Source organism: Pseudochaenichthys georgianus, chromosome 17, assembly GCF_902827115.2.
Source record: "Pseudochaenichthys georgianus chromosome 17, fPseGeo1.2, whole genome shotgun sequence".
Classification (NCBI taxonomy): domain Eukaryota; kingdom Metazoa; phylum Chordata; class Actinopteri; order Perciformes; family Channichthyidae; genus Pseudochaenichthys; species Pseudochaenichthys georgianus.
This window is the reverse complement of record NC_047519.1, coordinates 4,722,672-4,743,656: the sequence shown is the minus strand read 5'-3', so window position 1 is coordinate 4,743,656 and position 20,985 is coordinate 4,722,672. Positions and strand designations below refer to the sequence as shown.

Sequence of the window (20,985 nt, the reverse complement as noted above, 5' to 3'; positions counted from 1 at the left end):
GCACCTGCCTGTCTCTCTGCACCTCGCAGAATGGAAACCTTCTTTAAGGAACTGTCTTTGCAATTTGCAGATTTGTTTCAGTTCATCACCCAAACACAAGCAGAACAATGTATTATGAGCATTCATATTTATTTTATTACATATGGTAATGGGGATTAACTGAATACATGTTACAGTGTTACGTTATGAGGATACAAACACATGTTAACTGTCATCCGTTACAGTTATAGAACAAAAGATGTAATCTTACTGATACATCTTTAAAAACTGGGGATAACTCTCCAGGATAATAATGTTACAACACATTTTAAAATGAAGAACAATAAATTACGAGGCTCATGTACACAGTACAACACTTCACGAGTCACATCACCAATAAAGCGACCGGAGATAATCTCCCAGACTCTCGTTCCAAGGACATACAGACAAACATTTATAATAGGCTATATTAACAGCACAAATATGAGTTGGTGAAGAAGTGGATGGAACATTGCTTGCTTTGTTACTGTTTAAAAAAATTATCATCATCAAATTCGCTATTGGACACGTTATTTGTTAAACAATTCAGTGGATGTTCTTAACGCATGTAATAAAACACCATTTTATGTTTACCTTGTAAAGGGAACATATTTATGTTTGCATGGTAAATTATACATTTGTGTAAGCAATCCAATACTTTTACTTTAAAAAACACTAAGAAGAAGTCGCATTTTTGATACAGAATGCGTTTGTTTCTTCTTTTCTTATGTAACATGTATGTACATATGAGTTTGACTTTTTTGGTTGAGAAATGTGCGAATGCTGTAAACAGCATTCGCACTAATAGGTTGGAAAATAAAAATAAAATTAGAAAAAATATTAGACAAAATGCCTCTTGAGGGCATGAAGTGACAAAAACGTTCAACATTCCTCCATTGAAGCCCATTGTAATTTCAAGCAGATATTTCCTCACGGTAGCAGCCGCACACCTTTAGTTAAACTGCCAAAAAGGCCACATTATTAAACCGAAACTACACACAAATTACACTTCAGATACTCAACTTCGTTGACATGCTTCACGTTTTGAAATTTCACAGATATCTGTTACGGTTCTTCCACAAAACGTTCACATGTAAGAGGTTTATCTCTCATTCAGAACAATGGAAACCTGTGATCTCTACAGAGCTCGTTAGCTCAACTATAAACACCTGTGTAATGGAACACGATGATGTCATCACTCCAACTGACATGCAGCAGACTTCAACAGTCCAGCTGTGAAGACGATTCTCGGCAGTTTTGAGATTTCTTCAAATGCCGTTGCCATGGCAACACAATGCTCGCCTTGAAACACGGTTTTCTCATAGCTTCAGTGAAAATACTCCAAACAGCCCAGAACTTCACAGGTTTGATAACGATGCAGCCATCAATGCATCTAAGCGTAGTATGGGGTGTCATCAAATGTTGTTGCCATGGCGACAGACCACTCGCCATGAAACACGATGAGGCTGTAAATCCAATCGACACTGTCCAATCGTCCCCCAATCTTCCCTTGTATATCACCCGGTCCATGCCTCAACAGCTCTACGACAAATCTGAGATCTCACCATATGCCGTTTCCATGGAAACGGCATATGGTCCATCCCTCGCCATTAAATATTATGTCACTATAACTCCTATGCAAATGTTCAAAGAGTGCTCAAACTTCACATGTGTGCTAACAGTCCAGCCGTGAAGACATCTCCAGGACAGTTTTGAGATTTCTTCAAATGCCGTTGCCATGGCAACACGATGCTCACCATGAAACACGGTTTTCTCATAACTTCAGTGAAAATACTCGAAATGGCCCAAAACTTCACAGGTTTGGTAACAATGCAGCCATCAACACATCTAAGAGTATTATGGGATGTCATCAAATGCCGTTACCATGGTGACAGATCATTCACCATCAAGTTAGTTCAAAAGTTTGCAGTTCAAATATTCTTCTGCTTTCCCAAGCCTTTTTACATTCTTTTCTCATCTTAATACAAATTCATTCACTACTACTTATATCTGATATTTAACTCCTTCAGCCTATTTTCAGCTGCAGAAAACATTCAACTATTACATTATTCAGCTATTTCAGGACATCAAGGCTATACATGTTGTTGTTTATACTTTTTTTAAACCTTTTCTTTGAAATATTAAGCTTTTTCTGCATTTTTTTGCTAAAAGCAGCTACCATTCAGCTAATAACACATTCAGCTTTTTCTGCATTTTCAGCTAAATTCAGCCATAAATGTTCACAGTTTACAGCATTCGCACGCATTTTCTGCAGGAAATGCATTTTCTAGTTCCTTATGTCTGTCTAATTATTGAACGGATTTCCACATTTTCTTCATTTCTTTCATGTGATGATCTTTTGACTTTTATCTTATATCATCTATTCTGTATCTTTTGTGCAATATAACTTATCTGCAATATATATATATATATATATATATATAATCAAATGTTTTATTTAAAGTTAATATTATCGCTTTCAATTCATTTAATACAGTTATGTGTAATTGTTGACATAATACATTCATTAAAGTCAACGGGTAGGCTTTTTATAGCTGTTGCTTTGGCTTCACACACGGGGGGCTCTTCTGCCCCCCACACCACACGGGCCTGCTGTTAGTTGTTCCATTGATCAAAGTCACGACAATAATGAGAGAAAAGCACACTTTTCCGACCTATCTTAAACTTCAGGCCCTGCCACCGGGCCACGGTGTGCAGCCCTGACACTCAAACTTTGCCTTTCTTGTCAAAGGACTAAACACACATATATAAAACCACACACACACACAACACACACACACACACACACACACACAAACACACACACACACACACACACACACACACACACACACACACACACACACACACACGCACACACACACACACACACACACACACACACACACACACACACACACACACACACACACACACACAACACACACACACACGCACACACACACACACACACACTCTCTCTCTCTCTCTCTCACTCACACACACACAAAAAACAACAAAGGGAAAAAGCACTATAATTGAAATGGTTCGTGGATGTGTGTATGTGGGGGCAGGAGACAAAACATGACCTACGATTGAAGTGACCTGAAGGGGGGAGGTCTTTATAAGCAAGACGTAAACAGCAAGGGGGCCTTCACCAACATCTGCTTTGCTTCTATATACTATATTTGAACTCCACTAACATTTATGCATTTGTCTGTGAGTCTGTCCATCCGTCCCTCCTTCCAAGCAGCCAACATTTCAGATAAAGTGTAGCGTTTCCTTCAGTGGTAACACTGAAGAACTGAAACGTTGACTTGAGTTAAATGTATTATGTCACCAAATGACACATAATTGTATTAGGTTAGTTGAAAGTTAATAATATGAAGTTTAAATACAAGAATATTAGGTTGAGCTTAATATTATTGCTTTCAAACTAACCTTATACAATTATATGTAATTTGGTGACATAAACGTCAATTAAAGTCAACGATTCAGTTTTGGTCAATTGGAACACGATTGATCTTAACCAACCCTGTCACTTATCATGTTCTTTGCTTGCCTCCTCTGACGGGGGGCTGATTGCTGTTGCTAACTCTTGAATTTCACTTCCATCCACTAACTGCAGAGGTGAAGTGCTCCTCTCTTCTTATATTTTCCCTTTATCGAGCCGCCCCATCTACCTCTCTTTATAGTGCAGCTATTATTGTCCCCTAATAGATGCCTGAAATGTGAGCATTGTTAGGGTTCTAAGGCAGGTGCCTCTGAAGAGGTGTTTTAAAACAATCAGTTCTACAACTGGGGTCAAGAAACACCAAGTAAGGACCTGGAGGTTGCTTACACTCAGTCTTGGCACCATTGTCTCCTCACATCACCCTCAAATTTAAAGATCATGCTTTAATGGCAGACGTCTCAGTGTGTGTGTGTGTGTGTGTGTGTGTGTGTGTGTGTGGTGTGTGTGTGTGTGTGTGTGTGTGTTGTGTGTGGTGTGATGTGTGTGTGTAAAGTTGTGTTTGCGTGCGTGCGTGTGTGTGTGTGTGTGTGTGTGTGTGTTGTGGTGTGTGTGTGTGTGTGTGTGTGTGTGTGTGTGTGTGTGTGTGTTGTGTGTGTGTGTGTGTAGATTTATTGATCATCTCGCAAACCCTTGGGCTAGTCTACTTCACTTTTTGCTTGTGCGTTGAGAGAACCCACACGTGACTGAAACGAAACGTTGACTTTAATTAAATGTATTATGTCAATAAATTACACTGTGGTTTTTGAAAGCAATAATTAATTATAAGTTGAGACCTAATATTCCACTCCTCTCTGAAGCTCCTCTCCAAATCCTGAAGGTTTTGAGGCTGATGCTTGGCATCTGGAAGCTTGAGGCATCTGTCCCCTTAGCAGAGAAAACACTCCCAAAGCATAATGTTTTCCACCTCCATGCCTGACGGTGGGGATGGTGTTCTGGGGGTATAGTCAGCATTTCTCTTCCTCCAAACACGGTGTGTCGAGTTGATAACAAATATCTCGATGTTGGTCTCATCTGACCACGTCATCTTCTCCCAACCTTCTCTGAATCATTCAGATGTTCATTGTCAAACTCTCAGACGGGCCTTTCCTGTTCTTCTTGAGCAGGGGGCCTTCAGGCAATGCAGGGTTTGATGGTGTAGTGTGTTCCCAATAGTTGCTTGGTGACTGTGGGTCCCAGCTGCTTTGAGATCATGAACAAGTTCCTCCTGTGTAGTTCTGGGCTGATCCCTCACCTTTCTCATGATCATCATACCCCACGGGACCAGATCTAATCCATCTAAACATTACCATTGGTGAATGAGTGAGCGCAGCCAGAATGCCCAAAACCGGAAGCTGGGTTGTAGCTCTCACACCGGGCCCGGCGCCACGAGGGGGAAAAAGGTGGCATTGCCCCCTCAGTTGTATTATTTGCCCCCTCACCTTGAGCATCATTCATCCATCAAAAAGTACAATAAATGTCACAATTATTAAATAATAACTTTAAATAATTATTTTCCCCAATACACATTATGTTTAGATCAGATATGTGGGCAGGCAGTCAAGCAACGTGTAAAAAAGCCTCAACCCCCAAGTGAGCTTGTAGTCTTAATGTTAGCGTGTGTGCTTAGCTGTAACACAGTCGGATGGGTGACCAAAACGTCCCGTTTTCCGGGCAAAGTCCCCCGTTTTTGGTGGCTGGGTACCCGGTTGAAACTCCCGAAAATGTTCCCGTTTTGAATGTGCGTTAAAAAACATAGAGCGAGGTGAAATAAAATGTTACATGTCAGTAAAAACAGAGTAACAGTGTTGTGCCTTTTGTAGCGTCAGCGCATTTCTTCTTCTTCTTCTACTACCTCTTCTTCTTCTTCTACTTCTAATTCAATGTACCTGGCCGCGAGATATTGGACAAAAGAAACTCGGCTAGTAGTGTCAACTAAATCCATAGTATTACAACAAAAGTGCTTTAAACAAGGTACTGTAAGTTACGAATTGATGTTCTCAATCGTCATGTGTGGGATTGAATATTAAATTAGACTAGATGTATTGTCCCCAGGGGGACATTCATTTGCACAGCTCTGTGAAAACAATATGAAATCAAAAAAATAAGACAGACAACTACAGATAGCACCACACATGATGGTTACTTGTTATTAGTTAAGGCTGCAATGCCTGTATGGTGTGCAACTCGATTTTGACAGGATGGTGACTTCTAGAATTGTGTGAGTAACATTCTGTTTTTAGACTTCTCTGTTTCAGTGTGTGTACTCTGTATCAATGCTCTGTAGTTGATCTGACTGAAATTGGGATTTTAAATCTCAAAACCGCTACAGGATCTGTCAGGCAGAAACTTGGGACAAGTAATTTGACTGAAACTTTTAAACTGAACTAACTGACTGCTAGGGTTAACTTTGATTTAAACATTTGTAGAATACTAAGAGCTTTATTGAGTAGGTGTAACTGTATTAAGGGTTAAACTCGTAACTTTATAACTTAGGGTTTAATGTAATTGTAAAACCATTGGGCAACTGAAAAGACAATAACAACACTGCAAAAACAGCCCTTCCAAAAACTAGTAAAAAAAGAATGAAAACAAGATGTTTTCGCTTGTTATGAGCAAAAAAATCTGCCATAAGAACAAGTGAACATTAGCTTGGTAAGATATCTTGAAATAAGATGTGATATTTAGATACATGAGATCTTGAAACTAGCTGGGAGAACTAATTTTGAACTTAATTTTACCAGAATTAGGAAATCTTATGTTACAGAAATTAGCCAAAAATGATCAAAAACAGTATTTTTCACTCAAAATAAACTTTTAGATTTTTTAATTTCAGGACCATTTACCCTTATTTTAAGTTATATGATATGAGACTCTTACTTGAAATAAGATGTGCAAGTATGGCTTAAGTAAGCTGGAAATACTCCTATTAAGCATTTACTTCTATTATTAAGTCAAGAATTTAACTCTTTGTAAGCTCTACAATGGCGACACAGATCTAGAATTATCGCATTCTCCAAATAAATCTGTGAAAATGAAAACAAGTCTTTAATTTAGCAGTTTATTTTCTACCAGTGAACTACAGGAGCATACACGGCAAAGTACTTACATGGAAATGATCACAAGAAAACACTTGACATAATTTCCAAAACTGTACAAACTGCTCCAGAATTGAAAAAAACACTTTTCCTTGGCCCATGATATACCCTTCCATAAAGTTTCATATTCAAAAGCCTAGTTGTTTTTCCTTACAGTAACACACACAGGACCAAAAACATAACTTCCTTAGCAGAGATAATGAATGAACATTAACACTGTGAAACACAAACTTCAGTGGCCTGGAATAGAATAACAGAACTTGAGAATGACATCTGGCCATATATCACTTTTTGTTCTATTGGCCAAGAAAAGCTTTCCATTCGGCCATGCCTTTCTTGTAGGATGGTGTGAGGTCTTTGTCATGGATTTTGTCCAAGAGGATCTCTGTTTGTATGACTGAAAGCAGGGTGGCTACACACTTGGGGTATGTAAGGTGAAAGGCATAATAGTAGGCCATAAGGTATATGGCACCCACAGCAATGTCCTGTTTTGGGAATGTAGCTATTGGCGCATCACCTATGGCCAGGAGGCAGCTGGACGAGCTCACAATCAGGACTGGACACGGGAGAGGTCGCTTCTTCAAGTAGGAATTGGGGTCTTCTTTTACCTTAAAATGTATAACACAAATGTATGCCATTAGGATCATGCACTATTGTTTTAAAGTTCATTTTCGTTATTTGTAAACTCAAGCCTTTTTAACTGTCTTCAATGCATGAACTCAAGGTTTAAAGTATGTAAGAATGAATATGTTCGTTTGCTGTACAAACTGGTTTTGCTAGTATTGGTTAGGTTTACCAGGCTAAGCTATTCTTCATTAGATCTCTCAAAGCTACAACAAACCCTTGTGTTAATTACAGTGTCTTTGAAGGCATAATAATACATTTTATTTAGAGGCACCTTTCAAGTCAACCAAGGACACCTTACAATTCATAAAATATTCCAAAAAAGGTTAAATATGGATAACATTTCTTCTACTGTCTGCAAGCTGAATCAAGAAATGTAATACACACTCCCTTTTATTTATTTTTCACAATTCAATTAATTACCTGTGCCTTGATGAAGAATTGTTTTTATAAAATTCAAATGAATAAGCAAGGTGCTCATATTCAAAAATAATATGGTTAAATTCAACCTTTTTTCTTCTTATCTTATTAAAAATAGGCCATTCAAATGTTTTTACTGTGATAAATATGTCGCCATTGTGCCTGGCCCTTGCATAAGTAATGAATGTGTTCCACAATAGTACTGGGTAGAAGAAATCCATATGGTACTTTCCTAAAATATTGAATACTGCATTGTTGTTGCTTTGGACGGTCAAAATTATCCTGCTACATTTTACACACTTACCTCGAGGGCATGCAGCAGAGCCTCACTTGCATCTCTTAGCTTTTTTGGAGGAGCAGACGGAGAGGGGAACAGTGATGCAGCACACGCAGGATCCTTATAGCCTGTTCAGCTGTTTGGAAAAATACATGACTTTTACAGAAATTGCAGGAGGTAAAATCTGAACAACAGTCTAGTACAGATGTGATGCTTTAAAAACATGAACATTCAACAAACAGTTAAACTCCATCGCAGATTAAAATAATGAAGCCAATACAACAGCATATGAAGTTGGCAATAAACATGCCTTAATGTATGTCTAACTAACCCTGTTCACATAACATTAGAACTTACCTTTGTCCATTCCCAATGGAGGTTTCAGCATCTTTTTCCATACGCCATAAAACTGCACCTTCTGGCAGAAGTCTTGCCATCTTTCCAACATTTCATCAATGCTGTGGCTGTTATCCTTGTCCAGAAGACGTCGAAGCTCACCCATTTCCTATGAAATATCCAATAAACCAAAACAGAGATCGAAACTATCACTTAGGAGGAGCGAATTGAAAAATAATACCTGTTAGTTATCACATTTTGACTAATGGATAGTTAATAATTACTCACATGTCTAATGTCCCTGAAACAAGGATATGCCTCAAGAATCTTCTCGTGTTTGTTGTCCTCACGAGTGGCATCAGAATCAATGAATGCTCTTCTGGCTGCATACTCCAAATCCAAGAGCTGAGAGACAGACTCATAGTCAGGATTTTTCTTTTTATTATACCAAGCCTGAAGGGTCCTGTAGTGCTTGGCCATGGAAGTGTCTGGACTATCAATGTTTGTAGACCTGTTCGCTATAAGACACAAAATACATAATATTACGAAACAGAATCAACTAGAAGGGCACACAAGAAAAACACGAGACATCATTTCCAAAACTGTACAAACTGCTCCAGAATGGAAAAAAATAAACTTTTCCCTGGCCCATGATATACCCTTCCACAACATTTCATATTAAAAAGCCTAGTTGTTTTTACCTTACAGTAATACACACAGCACCAAAAACATAACTTCCTTAGCAGAGATAATGAATGTTCTTGGCTATGGTTGCTGGACTGTCAGTGTCTGGAGTATCGACTCCTGCATCTGTTTTAAGTGTAAAATACAAAAACACAGATTTAGAATATCACAATATTTGAATTTAATTGGTGATACAGGAGTCAGGAAGTAGGATTGTTACAACACATTTGAGTTTCAATGCTTTAGGTCTCTATTTTGACGTCTCAAAAAGAAGTAAGCCCCAAGCACATATGGCAAGAGCACATCGACTCACACTTGATATATCTTATTTGACCAACATGCTTAAGGCGAGACACTACAGGTGAATAGGGTAATTTTTTTAACTTAAAGATATCAGCTAGAAATTTCTCCAGTTAATTACTTACAATAAGGCAATTATTAATTAATAGCATGTTTAAATATGCAAATGATTATCTCATTAAATATGCACATATTTGAATACATTTCAGGAACACAAATCTGAACTTTGGATAAAGCCAGGTTCAAAATTCTTGTTTCATTTTGTAGTCATATTAGTATCTAAGGCTTTTACTGAAGGGATATTGGATATCTCTTTTTATCACTCCATAAATCAGAAAATACTGTCAACAGCCCTAAAATATCAATTTTCGCCATGTTTTTAGGTATACAATGTTGTATAATTCAGGCTATGAATGATATATGAACAAACCCTTCTGAAAAAGCCTTCATAATATTGATAGGAATATAACTGGAAGGTTTGGTGTCTCTACGTGCTACTGAAGTGGACATTTCGAACTCAGAGTAGGAGAAAAAACTCATTTTGAGAAAACGACCTTTAAAGATTGCAGTGAGGCGCTAGCGAAACCCTCCTGTTCTTTGATGATAGCTTGCGCCTCGACGCACTCCGTGAAGGTATTTCATGTTCGGGGTCATTTATTTTTTGTCTAACATTGCTTCGTGCAAGTGACAATTGTTGTCGTCTTCTTCTCTGTGAACGTTTTTTTCGTCGTTCTTTTGCCATTTTGAGATTTCAATCTCTAGCGGAAAGCTAACCAGGAAGTGTTTTAGCACACCACGTGACGCATCTGAACGAATCACGTTGTCAGAAATTGACACCAGCTAATGAGATTTCGTTTATTGGTTTAAGACCCCTTTGTGCTTTCACGATTGGTTGCTCATGCAAAGGAAATGACCATATTTGGATCCGATGAGATTGTGCAGGAGAGACACAGCTTTCCAACGATATCTCTGTTGACATGGTGCACACAGCGGTCGCGGTACTTTATGTTACGTTAGAATGTTAACTTGTGGTGAATTTAGGAGAAATCTACAGACGCAAATAGACAAACACTTAAATGTGTATTTTGTACGTTTTCCTTCCAAAAGCCTGAAAGAAAACATGCTATAGAATCAAAAATGCACAAAATCTCAAAATGTACCAGTGCATGAAAAACGATGTTTTTGCCTGCCGTGTCTCGCCTTAAATGTGAAATCTCACCAGGAGCACACAGAATAGTTTTGTATTGTTTACAAGAGCCAATTATGTGACTTTATTATATTTGTGACTATCACAAGTCTATCAGAAATATGAACACCACAAAGGGGCACATTTGTAAATCCAAAGCTGGAACTTACCTGTTTCTTTACTGCCCGAGCCTGGAATGCTACTTCCATCCGAGGACTGATCCAGAATGATTGTCGAGCCACTTGATTCCTCCGTGTTACTTCCCTTACCAACTCGGCGCTTCTTTGAATGTCTCCCATCTGGACTGGTCTTTTGGGGGGATCTCACATTTTGCAATCTTTTGTATAGCTGAGCATACACAGTGACCTGGGACAAGACACATGAGTACAGCCTTCAAAGCTCTATTACAAATGCAGAAATTCAAATATCTATTGTAACCAACTGGATGCATTTCAACACTTACCCACAAAGTTTTCTTGCTGCCTCTGTCCTGCAGCATGGGGTAGTATTGAACTATTCTCTTTGCCATAGCTGTAACTTCTGGCTTTGAAGGGTATCTGTCTGAGTCTTTATCCCCCTTTGCCCTCAGGATTGCAATCATACTTGTCATGGTGTTTCTTATGAGCCGGCATCTGAGGTCCTTTGACATTTGAAAGTCGCTCTCACAACCTTTCTTCGCCAATTCAAAGAACTGTTTTCGGAACCTGCTCAGTTCACTGTCAGTGTGCAACACATATTCTGGAGAGGATAACTTCACAACCTTTTCAGGGGTTTTGTACTCTGGAGGACATCCTTTCACAGGAGTGGATGTCTGTGGCAGGGGCGACTCATTAGTAGAAGCAGGACTTCCCATTGGTTCGGAGTCTTTTAGGCAAGGTTCCTTTAAAATAAAAAAAAGTAATGGTAAAAATAAAAATCTTATTTTCCCCATTCATATTGAGACTCATTTAATTGAATTAGTTATGCAATGTCATTGAAAGACTGACCTCATCCAATTCTGCATGACATGAATGCCAAACCGCTTTTCTCCGAAAGAAGTTTTCTGGGCCGGGGAAAAGATCGCGCAGGTCCTCACGGGACAGGGTGCTCATAGTTCCTTCACTGATGTTTGCAGCTGTGAACAAATTCAAGGAGACATGTAGCGGGATTATAAAATATGTTGAAATGATATTAGACTTCTAGTGCTGTAGTAATTTAAGACAACAAAACAACAAAGGAATAACACACACACATTTAACACAACTCCTTTCACAGCTATAATTAGGGGTGTAACGGTTCACAAACATTTCGGTTCGGTACGTACCTCGGTTTTTAGGTCACGGTTCGGTTCGGTACGTTTTCGGTACAGCAGAAAAAATTATCACAAAACATAACATATATTTTTTAAATTATTATTAAGCTGTGAATAATGTATTCACTCAAATTAATACAAAATAAACATTAAGGTGCAGCTGAGATTACTTCCAAGAAGTTGTTCACGTTCTCAATTTTTTCCGTTTAACGTTATATTCGTTCGGTACACTTCGGTACACACGTGTACCGAACCGAAGGGCCCGTACCGAATAATTTCGGTACGGGTACGTGTACCGTTACACCCCTAGCTATAATACATTCATGAACTTGAGATATTTGTTTTAACAGATTTACACATACAGAAACATACATGATGCAATTTCATTCACATACATTCAAAAGGTGACGTAACTGCTGGTGGTAAAAAAATACATTTATTTTGACTAGCTCTAGTTAACAACCCTTAGTTTATTCCATAGTTTTATAACTATTTTTTGGGAATGTGCCATTCAGATGCATTTTTCCAATGCAGTTAATCAATTACACAATCAAATTATATGATTAAAATACAATTTTTCATACAAATATTCAAGTTGAGCAATTCATATTCAAATATAAATCATATTGAATGTCTAATGACATATTGCTTTCCAAATTATTTAGTTTATTTAATGTTACACGAAATTCAACAGTGCACTGGGTCCCCAGCAATAACTTTAAACCCCCCAGGTGAGAAGTGAAATGAACTACCAGTTGTATAAATATGCTATGACAGGCAAAGAGCTAACATGCATTATAATTCATTGTTTAAAACAGAACTAGGCTAATTGCTGACAACTACACACACAGCAGAGAGAGCCTAACTTACAGACCCGTTTTGTGCATCAACTACATTTAAAAATAAAAATAATATTAATTTCATACATTACCCCTTAAAATCGACACAGCCACAGCATCAAGTTGGTCCATGCTGTTAGCTGACCTAGCTAGTTAGCTCACCTCAGCTAACGTTAGCACTGCTATCCTAGCGGCTGGAAACTTCACACACAAAATAAAACATGTATCACTGAACGTGGATACTTAAAAACGCATGTCATGTCAACAACAAATATGAATTAAATGTCGAATATAGATTACTTACATGAAACAGGTCTTCAAACCAGGGGGAGTCAATGTTTAGGCGGGTCGTGAAGTGACTCGTGTTCAGCTCCACTGCAGCGGGTAGCCCCGTTTAAGCGTCCTGAACCGTCCTCAAGCGGCCAGGCCAGTTTTTGGTGGCATTTCCATATAGCCTAGTACCGGCTAGCGGGTACTTTTTCCCTTTTTTCCGGCCCCATAAAATCGTGGTTCTTTTTTATCAGACCAGGCCAAGGCTGTGACGTCAACACTCTCGACTGCTGATTGGTCAGAGAGAATCGTCACAAGATCGCGCGCGAGTTCATCCCTAGCGTCGCATATATATTTAGAAGCAAGCTTGCAGCATTTTTATAAACAGCATTTTGTAAACGGAGGAGCTACAAACATTTCTACGTTTGTTAAGAAAAGCTCACCGTGGTCGACCGAGGAGGTGACGACGTTCCTTCATCTCATTGGGGATGATAAAATCCAGCGGTAGCTCGACGGAACAACAAGAAATGTAAAAGTGTTTCAGGATGTCTCTGCACAGATGTCCGAACGCGGATTTTCGAGGACTTTCCTGCAGTGTAGGGAAAAACTTAAAAACATGAAGTGAATATCGCCTAATAAAGGACAACAATAACACGAGTGGTGCGGGTCGCAAACAATGGAAGTGGTTCGACTTGTTGGACCAGATTTACGGCCACAGACCGGCCAACGTTGGGAGGGAGGGAGGCCTGGACTCTGCAACGGCTTTACTGGAGTCCCTGCAAGGTACGCTCACTTCTAACAAAGAAGTCTATTTTATCCTTACATTAATGTTCGACAACCCATGCTTTTATGGAGCCTCGAAGAGCTACATAGCTAGCTAAGGCTATCTGCCTTAGCTAGAGCTATTGTTTGCTAATACCATATGTGCCATTGTTTACGTTCAGTTTTTCTTTTCTATAGTTGTTGTTGCTATTTAGTATTGTGCTGCAGTAGTTTGTGGAATTAACAAGTCATTTTGCTGTTCTAGATGATTACATTGGGACTCGTGAGGAGGAACATTCCCGAACAACGGGTGATGGCAGTGTTCCGTCCACTTCGTCATTGAATCCAGAACGGACCCCAGCCGAAGACCCTAACCCGACTCAACCACCAACACCGAGTGCCATCACGACACCGCAGCGTGTGGTTCTAGGTAAGAAATAGAAATGGCAAAACGACTGGAATTGTGTTTTGTTTTTTTAAACCTTGGATCATCCATCGTCAGTAATTAAAATAAGCTATACCACTGTGTGGAAATGCTCTGTTACAAGTAAAGTCTTAGCTAGTAAGCAGCTAGTACAGTTGTGTGTGACATCCTATCATATACATATATTTATATTCATTATCAACAGGCTGGACATAATGTAATTCACTTTCACAATCACTGTAAACATCTAGGGCCAGAACTTTCTTTAGTTCACCTTGTTCTGTTTATACATGTTATTCTTATATCCTTGTGTGACCTGTACCTGTCCTGTGTTTTTTCCTTATTGCTAATTATTATTATCTTATTGTCACCCAGGCAAGAGGAAACGAGGAGGAGAGGATCGGGCCCAGCAGGAACGGCACCATGAACAGCACATGGCCCAGCAGGAACGGCACCTGGACTGGGCCAAAGCGTCTGCTGAGCGGAGATGGGAGTTGGATGCGGCCTTGAGAAGGGAGGAGGTCGCCTTGAAGGGAGGAGGCAAGGGAGGAGGCCGCCTTGAGAAGGGAGGAGGCCGCTCAAACAGAGACCTTCAACCTAGCCTTCCTGCGCACTCTTGGCGAGGTGCTAGGGGGACTGGGCAGCCGACGTGGCCCGTCTCCTCCTCGTCCAACTTAAAATAACATTAATAGTTATTGTACATATTATATATATTTTTTCTAGTTACTTTTTAAATTTGTACTTTCTTGTTTATTTATGTTCTTTAAAATGTTCATTTTATTTGTACAATGCCATGTATAGTTATGCTGGCTGCAATACCGTTTATAATTTTTAATTTGTATTGTTTACTGGCATGCCTTTTTGATACACCATTTTTTTTTTGTATACTGCCATCATTAAAGTACTTCTTTGACTTATCTTATCTCTTGTTGATAATGAATGGCACCCAACAGAAAAAAAATCAGATTCACATAATCTTTATTTAGAGAAGATATAAACATACATGAATTTATAAAGGAATAACAAATGCCATCAGTTAGGAAAAAGCCCCTTAGTTTTAAGAGATTTAAAGCAAGAAATTGAGTTTGCTAGCTTGAGGTCCTCCTCTAAAACATTATTACATGTTTATTTTGTAATAGTATTAAGAATACATGATAAATACATAATACATGTAGAAATTGCTCAATTGTAATACCCTCGTTCTACTAGACTCAAACAACACATTCCTTATATTTCAAAGACGAGAGAACAAAATAAACCAAAACCCATTCAAGCAAGCTTTTAACATGTCTAGAAGAAAGATTGAGGTTATATTTTATATTGTGGATACTTTAGTCTCCATCCATGTTTACAATTGTCCACACTATTTTACACTTGCATTTATGAATATAGTTTTGCTGTGTTTTACACTTTAGTATTTATGTTTATAGTTAGCTTTGATATTTGCTTAATTGATTAGAAAGATTTTCTTTTCATGATCTGATATTTCCTCAACTGTTATTATGGGGCAGTACTTACTGGTGCTTGAATTTCAAATATTCAATTCAGATAATATTTGTTTAAAACATTTGACAAACACATGTTTATGTTCAATACAATGCATATTTAGGTATTCAGGTAGCGCATCAAACCCTCTCTGATGTCAGTGCCCTCCTCCTCTGCACCTTGAGACACTGCTACCCCAGGCTCTGCGGCTGCTGGTGCTGCATCCCACCCATCATCATAGTCCTCTCCATGACTCTCGCAGAGGTTATGCAGAGCACAGCATGTAAGCACCATGGATTTCACAAGTTTAACATCAGTCATTTCTTTTCATGAGGCAACGCCACCTTCCCTTCAGTCTACCAAATGCGTTCTCAACCACAACCCGTGCGCTGCAAATTTTCTTGTTGTATACGACATGTTCTGCTGTCAGCCGTCCAGTGTCTGGGAAGGGTTTTAAGAGCCAGCTTTGCAAGGGATAGGCATCGTCTCCCAGGATGTAATAGCCAGCATTCACCCCACCAATGTCCCTGGTGCAAGGTGGAAAGTAGTTCCCACGACTGGCTAACTCCCACAATGAGGACAGCCTCAAAACCCGAGCGTCATGCATGCTCCCAGGCATTCCTGCAAACACATTCCAGAAATGTCCCTTTCCATCTACAACTCCTTGAAGGACGATGGAGTGCCAGCCTTTCCGGTTGAAATAGTCACAGTGGTATTCCTGTGGTGCCAAGATGGGTATGTGTGATCCATCAATAGCACCTACGCACTGAGGGAGCCCCCACCTGTTCTCAGTGTAGGCAGCCATTTCTGCAAACTTCTGCCGGTCTGGTGAACGAATTAGTTCCGGTACTAACAACGCCTCTGCAGCAGCACAGAAGTCTCGCACACACCGGCACACAGTGGTGTTGCTGACTCCGAAAAGATGTCCAATGCTTCTGTACTCTGAGCCGGTAGCAAGCTTCCACAGTGCGATGGCCACTCTCTTCTTTAGAGGTATACACACGCGGAATGTTGTGTCCCGTCTCTCCATCGCTGGCCGCAGTTTGTTGCACAGGTAGGTGTATGTTTCCTCAGACATCCTGAAGTTCTCCACCCACTGAGTGTGTGTGAAAGATGGAACAATCACAGACCACCACTCGGTAGCTCGGTCGAGCATCCAAACACATGGTCTGCGGCGACGTAACTTCTGAAATACACAAACAAAAGCATACATATTTTAATACGTAAAAGTGGTAACTACAATTAATTAAATATTTGAAACACTTTGGTCGTATTGTGAGCGTGAGCCTAAACACATGGCTAGTTAGCGAACGTTAGCTTACCGAGTAGTAAGTCCTGTTGTAGTCTCTGCAGCGTTGTAGGACTTCCACAACTCTCTCGTCAGCTTCTTCTGCATCTCGTCTTGCTATACGCAGCCTACTTTGAAACATCACTTTCCTGCTTGCTGTGATCACTTTCCTTCTTGCTGTGATAACAAGCCACACACCAAGAAACAAGTAAACGATCGCTTCCACATCCTCCATTGTAGTGTGTGAGTTGTGTCGCATTGAAGATGACGCCACTGCAGTTTTACTCAGCGTCGCTCCGCCCAAAAAGCTGATCGCCCCGCCTACACTGCGTTGCTACCCCAGGTCCTAAACTGTAATGGAAATGCGCCACGGCCTCGGCCGGTCAGCGAGGCCATAGATATATATAAACACTAGATGGCTCATGGGAGATTTTCCAGCGTAGCTGACCGGCCGCCATCTTGCTACAGTCAACAGTTACTCTGATTCGCGTTATGGTAGCTGTTGTAAGGTGAGTGATCTGCACAAAAATACTCTTAACTCACTGAAATCTTGACTGATTTACAAACGGTTTGGTTTATTATAAACATGATTAGCATGGCTATGATACAGGATCCTTGGAAATGTTGAAATTGCAGCTTTTCTTTGTGTATGTGGTTGTATTTATTAGCTGGCTAATAAGTGAGACCTAGTATTACAAAGTTGACCCAGCAACTTTACACCAGTGTCTCCCACTGGTGAGGCAGAACTGCTCTTTCTTTTCAACACAACTTAAGTTACACATGATTTCTTCCAAGTGGTTTGGCTTGTTAAAAACATCTTGCATTATGATACAGGAATTTGCTGGCTTTGTGTTTACAGAAGTACCTGACTATGCCGGACTTTTGTGCAGCCTACGGATGCTCTAATCACCGCAGTCTGGAAACAAGAACCCGTGGGATCACCTTTCACGTGTAAGATATGACAATATTATGACTAAAATTAGGATAATCGTTAATTACTTAGTGGATGTATGTACATTACAAGTCTTGCTACACAGGATCTGTGGGGCTATGTGAGATAATAGTATTGCAAGATTGTTGTTGACCCAGCCTCTTTAGAATATGTTGCTACCATTTCTTTACACAATTATTTAATGTTTCTATTGGACACCTTTTGTATTACTCTTAGTGTGGTTGTCTTATTCTTAAAGTAGGCTATACATAAATGAATACATACCAAAAATATGATAATTTCGGTGTGTATTTTTGTCCTACCCTTAATGTTAAAGGAAAGAAGGGAGGAACATATTGACAATAATTTATATATCTAGCTACCTTTCTCATGTTTTTAAGGTTTCCCAAAACCAAAGAGAGGAGGAGGCAGTGGGAACTCGCCCTAAGAAGGGACGGTTTTGTTTCCTGTGACAGGACACTGCTATGCAGTGAGCACTTCAGGAGTGAGGAATTTGACCGGACAGGAGACGCAGCACTATGTTCCCCATATGTTTATGTTTGCTCAGTCTAATAAACCCATAACATGGTTGTGAAAGAATACCAAAGCTGAGGCTGGACGATGATTGATTGTTGGTGTGCCATGTGTCACCGTGTGTCTTTTTGGTTTTGTGTTATACTGTATTTTATTGTGTGCAGCTGGTCCTTATCTCCAAGACACATTTAAAACAAATAACCTTGAAGTCCCATCTCTCCCCACCTGCTCCTGCTTCCTACATCCCCTCTACACCACACCAAGTTGTTCTTCTTAATAATAATAATACATTTATTTTGGGGGGCCGCCTTTCATAACACATAGGATAGTTTATGTTTAAATTGTTCCCTATATTGCATAGGGGCAATATAGGGAACAATTTAAACAGTGGATTTTGTGATATATCAGCCGGGGTGAGACAAGACAAACCACAAATGGACTACAGAAGGACACAAAAGGACACATGGTACAGTTTATATTATTCTTGGTCTTTTTTTCAATAACATATTTCAAAGGTTCTGGATTTGTTTACAAATCTAGAAACTAAATACAAAACTAGGATGATATGAAGATCTCATGTCAAAAATAATTGTGATAAATTAGACAGAACTGGCCTGTCTGTGAGCACATTTTATGTTGGTTTGGTTCTTCTGATAAAGGTGTGAATATCTAAATAATATACCAACATATGCTATTGTCATTAGTTGTGTCCCTGTTCTTAAAGCTAAGGCATTGCTAAATTAACAACTCTTGGCTTACAGAGTGGTAACATGAGAACGATTTTATATATAAAATATAAATGTATTTTAATTTTATAATTTATTTTAAATATTAACAATATAATAAAATAAATGGAAATATATACACCGGCAAATATTTAATATAAATACCTTGTGTGTGTGTGTAGCTATTGCTTTATCTGATTAATGTTATTTTCATATGAAAGTCCATGATTATAAGTATGCAGTATCATAACTACATCTTTGATGTTTATAAAAAACCAAACCGTTTGAAAATTGGTTGAAAATTGAACAAGCTATGGTTATTTAAATAGTAAACCATAATGTTATGAATGAGAGCACTGCCTGTAGCAAGATGGCGGCCAAGTGGCAACGTCGGTCTCCATTGGCCAGCAGCGCGGGTGAGTCATCTAGTGTTTATATATATCTATGAGCGAGGCAGCCCGAGGCCTGAGCGAGGACGCTTAGGGACGCTTAAACGGGGCTACCCTGTTGCAGTGGAAATGCGCCATAACGGTCCACACACTACAGAGGGAGAATAACGCCGGAAGGTGGCAGTAATGCCTCAGGAAGCAGCCGAAGAAGAAAAAAATACCCGCGTGTTCTTTCTTTGATGAGCCCGCCTTGACGTGACCGGAACTGGACGGAGCCTCATGTGTGGACCATAGGTGTGGACTGAACAATCGAGACAACCGGATTACTGCAGGAAACTTCAATTTCGGTAAAGATTCAAATGTACCTTTTTTTTTTTTTATTCATGCGTATTTTGGTATGCCCTAAATTGTAATGTTAAGTGATTTCCCTACACAATGAGCAATAACCTACAGAGACATATTGCTTGATGATCAGTAGCCTATCACCTTTATGATTTAAGATGTATGTATATAGAATAAATGTTAATGTTCTACTGCTTTTCATTTCAAATAATTTACAATGCCTTGTTTTGCTGCAAAAAAGTCAACATTTGGGATCAATAAAGTATATCAGATCTTATCTTAGCTTATAACTTAAACATTATATGTTTTATGTTATACCGTGATAAGGATCCCTTTTCATTTATTTTTTCCGCAGCAATATAGCCTACTTACATACTTTAACTCCCTTAATAGCCTTCCACTGTTTTGTACCACACACACACACACACACACACACACACACACACACACACACACACACACACACACACACACACACACACACACACACACACACACACACACACACACACACACACATATATATATATATATTAGGGCTGTCAAACGATTACAAATTTTAATCAGATTAATCACAGCTTAAAAATTAATTAATCATGATTAATCACCATTCTATCAATCATCAAACCGTGGGGTCTTAATTCATTACGTGTTGATTTCTATCAACGGGGGAGTACTTCAGGAAAGTCGACAGAGGGGGGGGGGGGGGGCTAGTGGAGTACTTCGTGACCACAGAGTGTGAACGTTGTGATCAGCTGTTTTAGCGCAGTTCTCCAGTGATGGGGGGAGTCTCCCTCCGCAGCCGGTTGGCGTAGTTTTGGCACAGTTCCGTTGTACAGACCGACGTTAACAGCAGCCCTGTTTGTGCACACGGAGACCGACTCTGTCATCCGGTGATCTAACCGCCTTCTGGAAAAGCTTCACAAGTACGTCGGTACGCAAATGCGCTTTGTGACACAAGGGCCGTAACGCATTTCAGATGACGCACATAACCTGCGTACCAGTTATGTGCACCCCTGTACCAGAGCCATATTATTACTATTATATGGCTCTGCCCTGTACTACAGCAAGAGTATTCTCCGTCGGGACTTCCTGCAACAACACCACCACGCCGTTATCAAAGATGTTCTATTGAGAAGACGATCACTACGTGACAAAAGTTTTCAAAACCGTGGCTACTGAAATCAATCTTACTAACTGCTGTCTGTGCAATTTACTCCGCGCGAGTTGGCAGACTTTATTTTGCTTACTTTAACATCTTGGTATGGGTGT

General features: G+C 39.6%; 1 protein-coding gene and 2 long non-coding RNA genes across 4 annotated transcripts; 2 read left to right on the top strand and 1 right to left on the bottom strand.

The window, feature by feature from the left end:
* The first annotated feature begins 13,861 nt into the window (after positions 1-13,861).
* On the top strand, positions 13,862-14,732 carry LOC139435678 (uncharacterized). Of its 2 annotated transcripts, none has more exons than XR_011644888.1 (3): positions 13,862-14,025; positions 14,395-14,512; positions 14,586-14,732. It is a non-coding gene; the product is annotated as an uncharacterized lncRNA (long non-coding RNA). The 2 variants fall into 2 exon arrangements; XR_011644887.1 differs by having other exon boundaries at positions 14,395-14,540; positions 14,572-14,732.
* A 1,085-nt stretch (positions 14,733-15,817) lies between these two features.
* Positions 15,818-16,582, bottom strand: LOC117462131 (uncharacterized). The gene has a single exon (XM_034104214.1). The coding sequence runs from the start codon at positions 16,580-16,582 to the stop codon at positions 15,818-15,820; it is 765 nt and encodes a 254-aa protein (XP_033960105.1).
* A 637-nt stretch (positions 16,583-17,219) lies between these two features.
* Positions 17,220-18,265, top strand: LOC139435646 (uncharacterized). The gene is made up of 3 exons (XR_011644864.1): positions 17,220-17,301; positions 17,652-17,743; positions 18,125-18,265. It is a non-coding gene; the product is annotated as an uncharacterized lncRNA (long non-coding RNA).
* Positions 18,266-20,985: the final 2,720 nt, after the last annotated feature.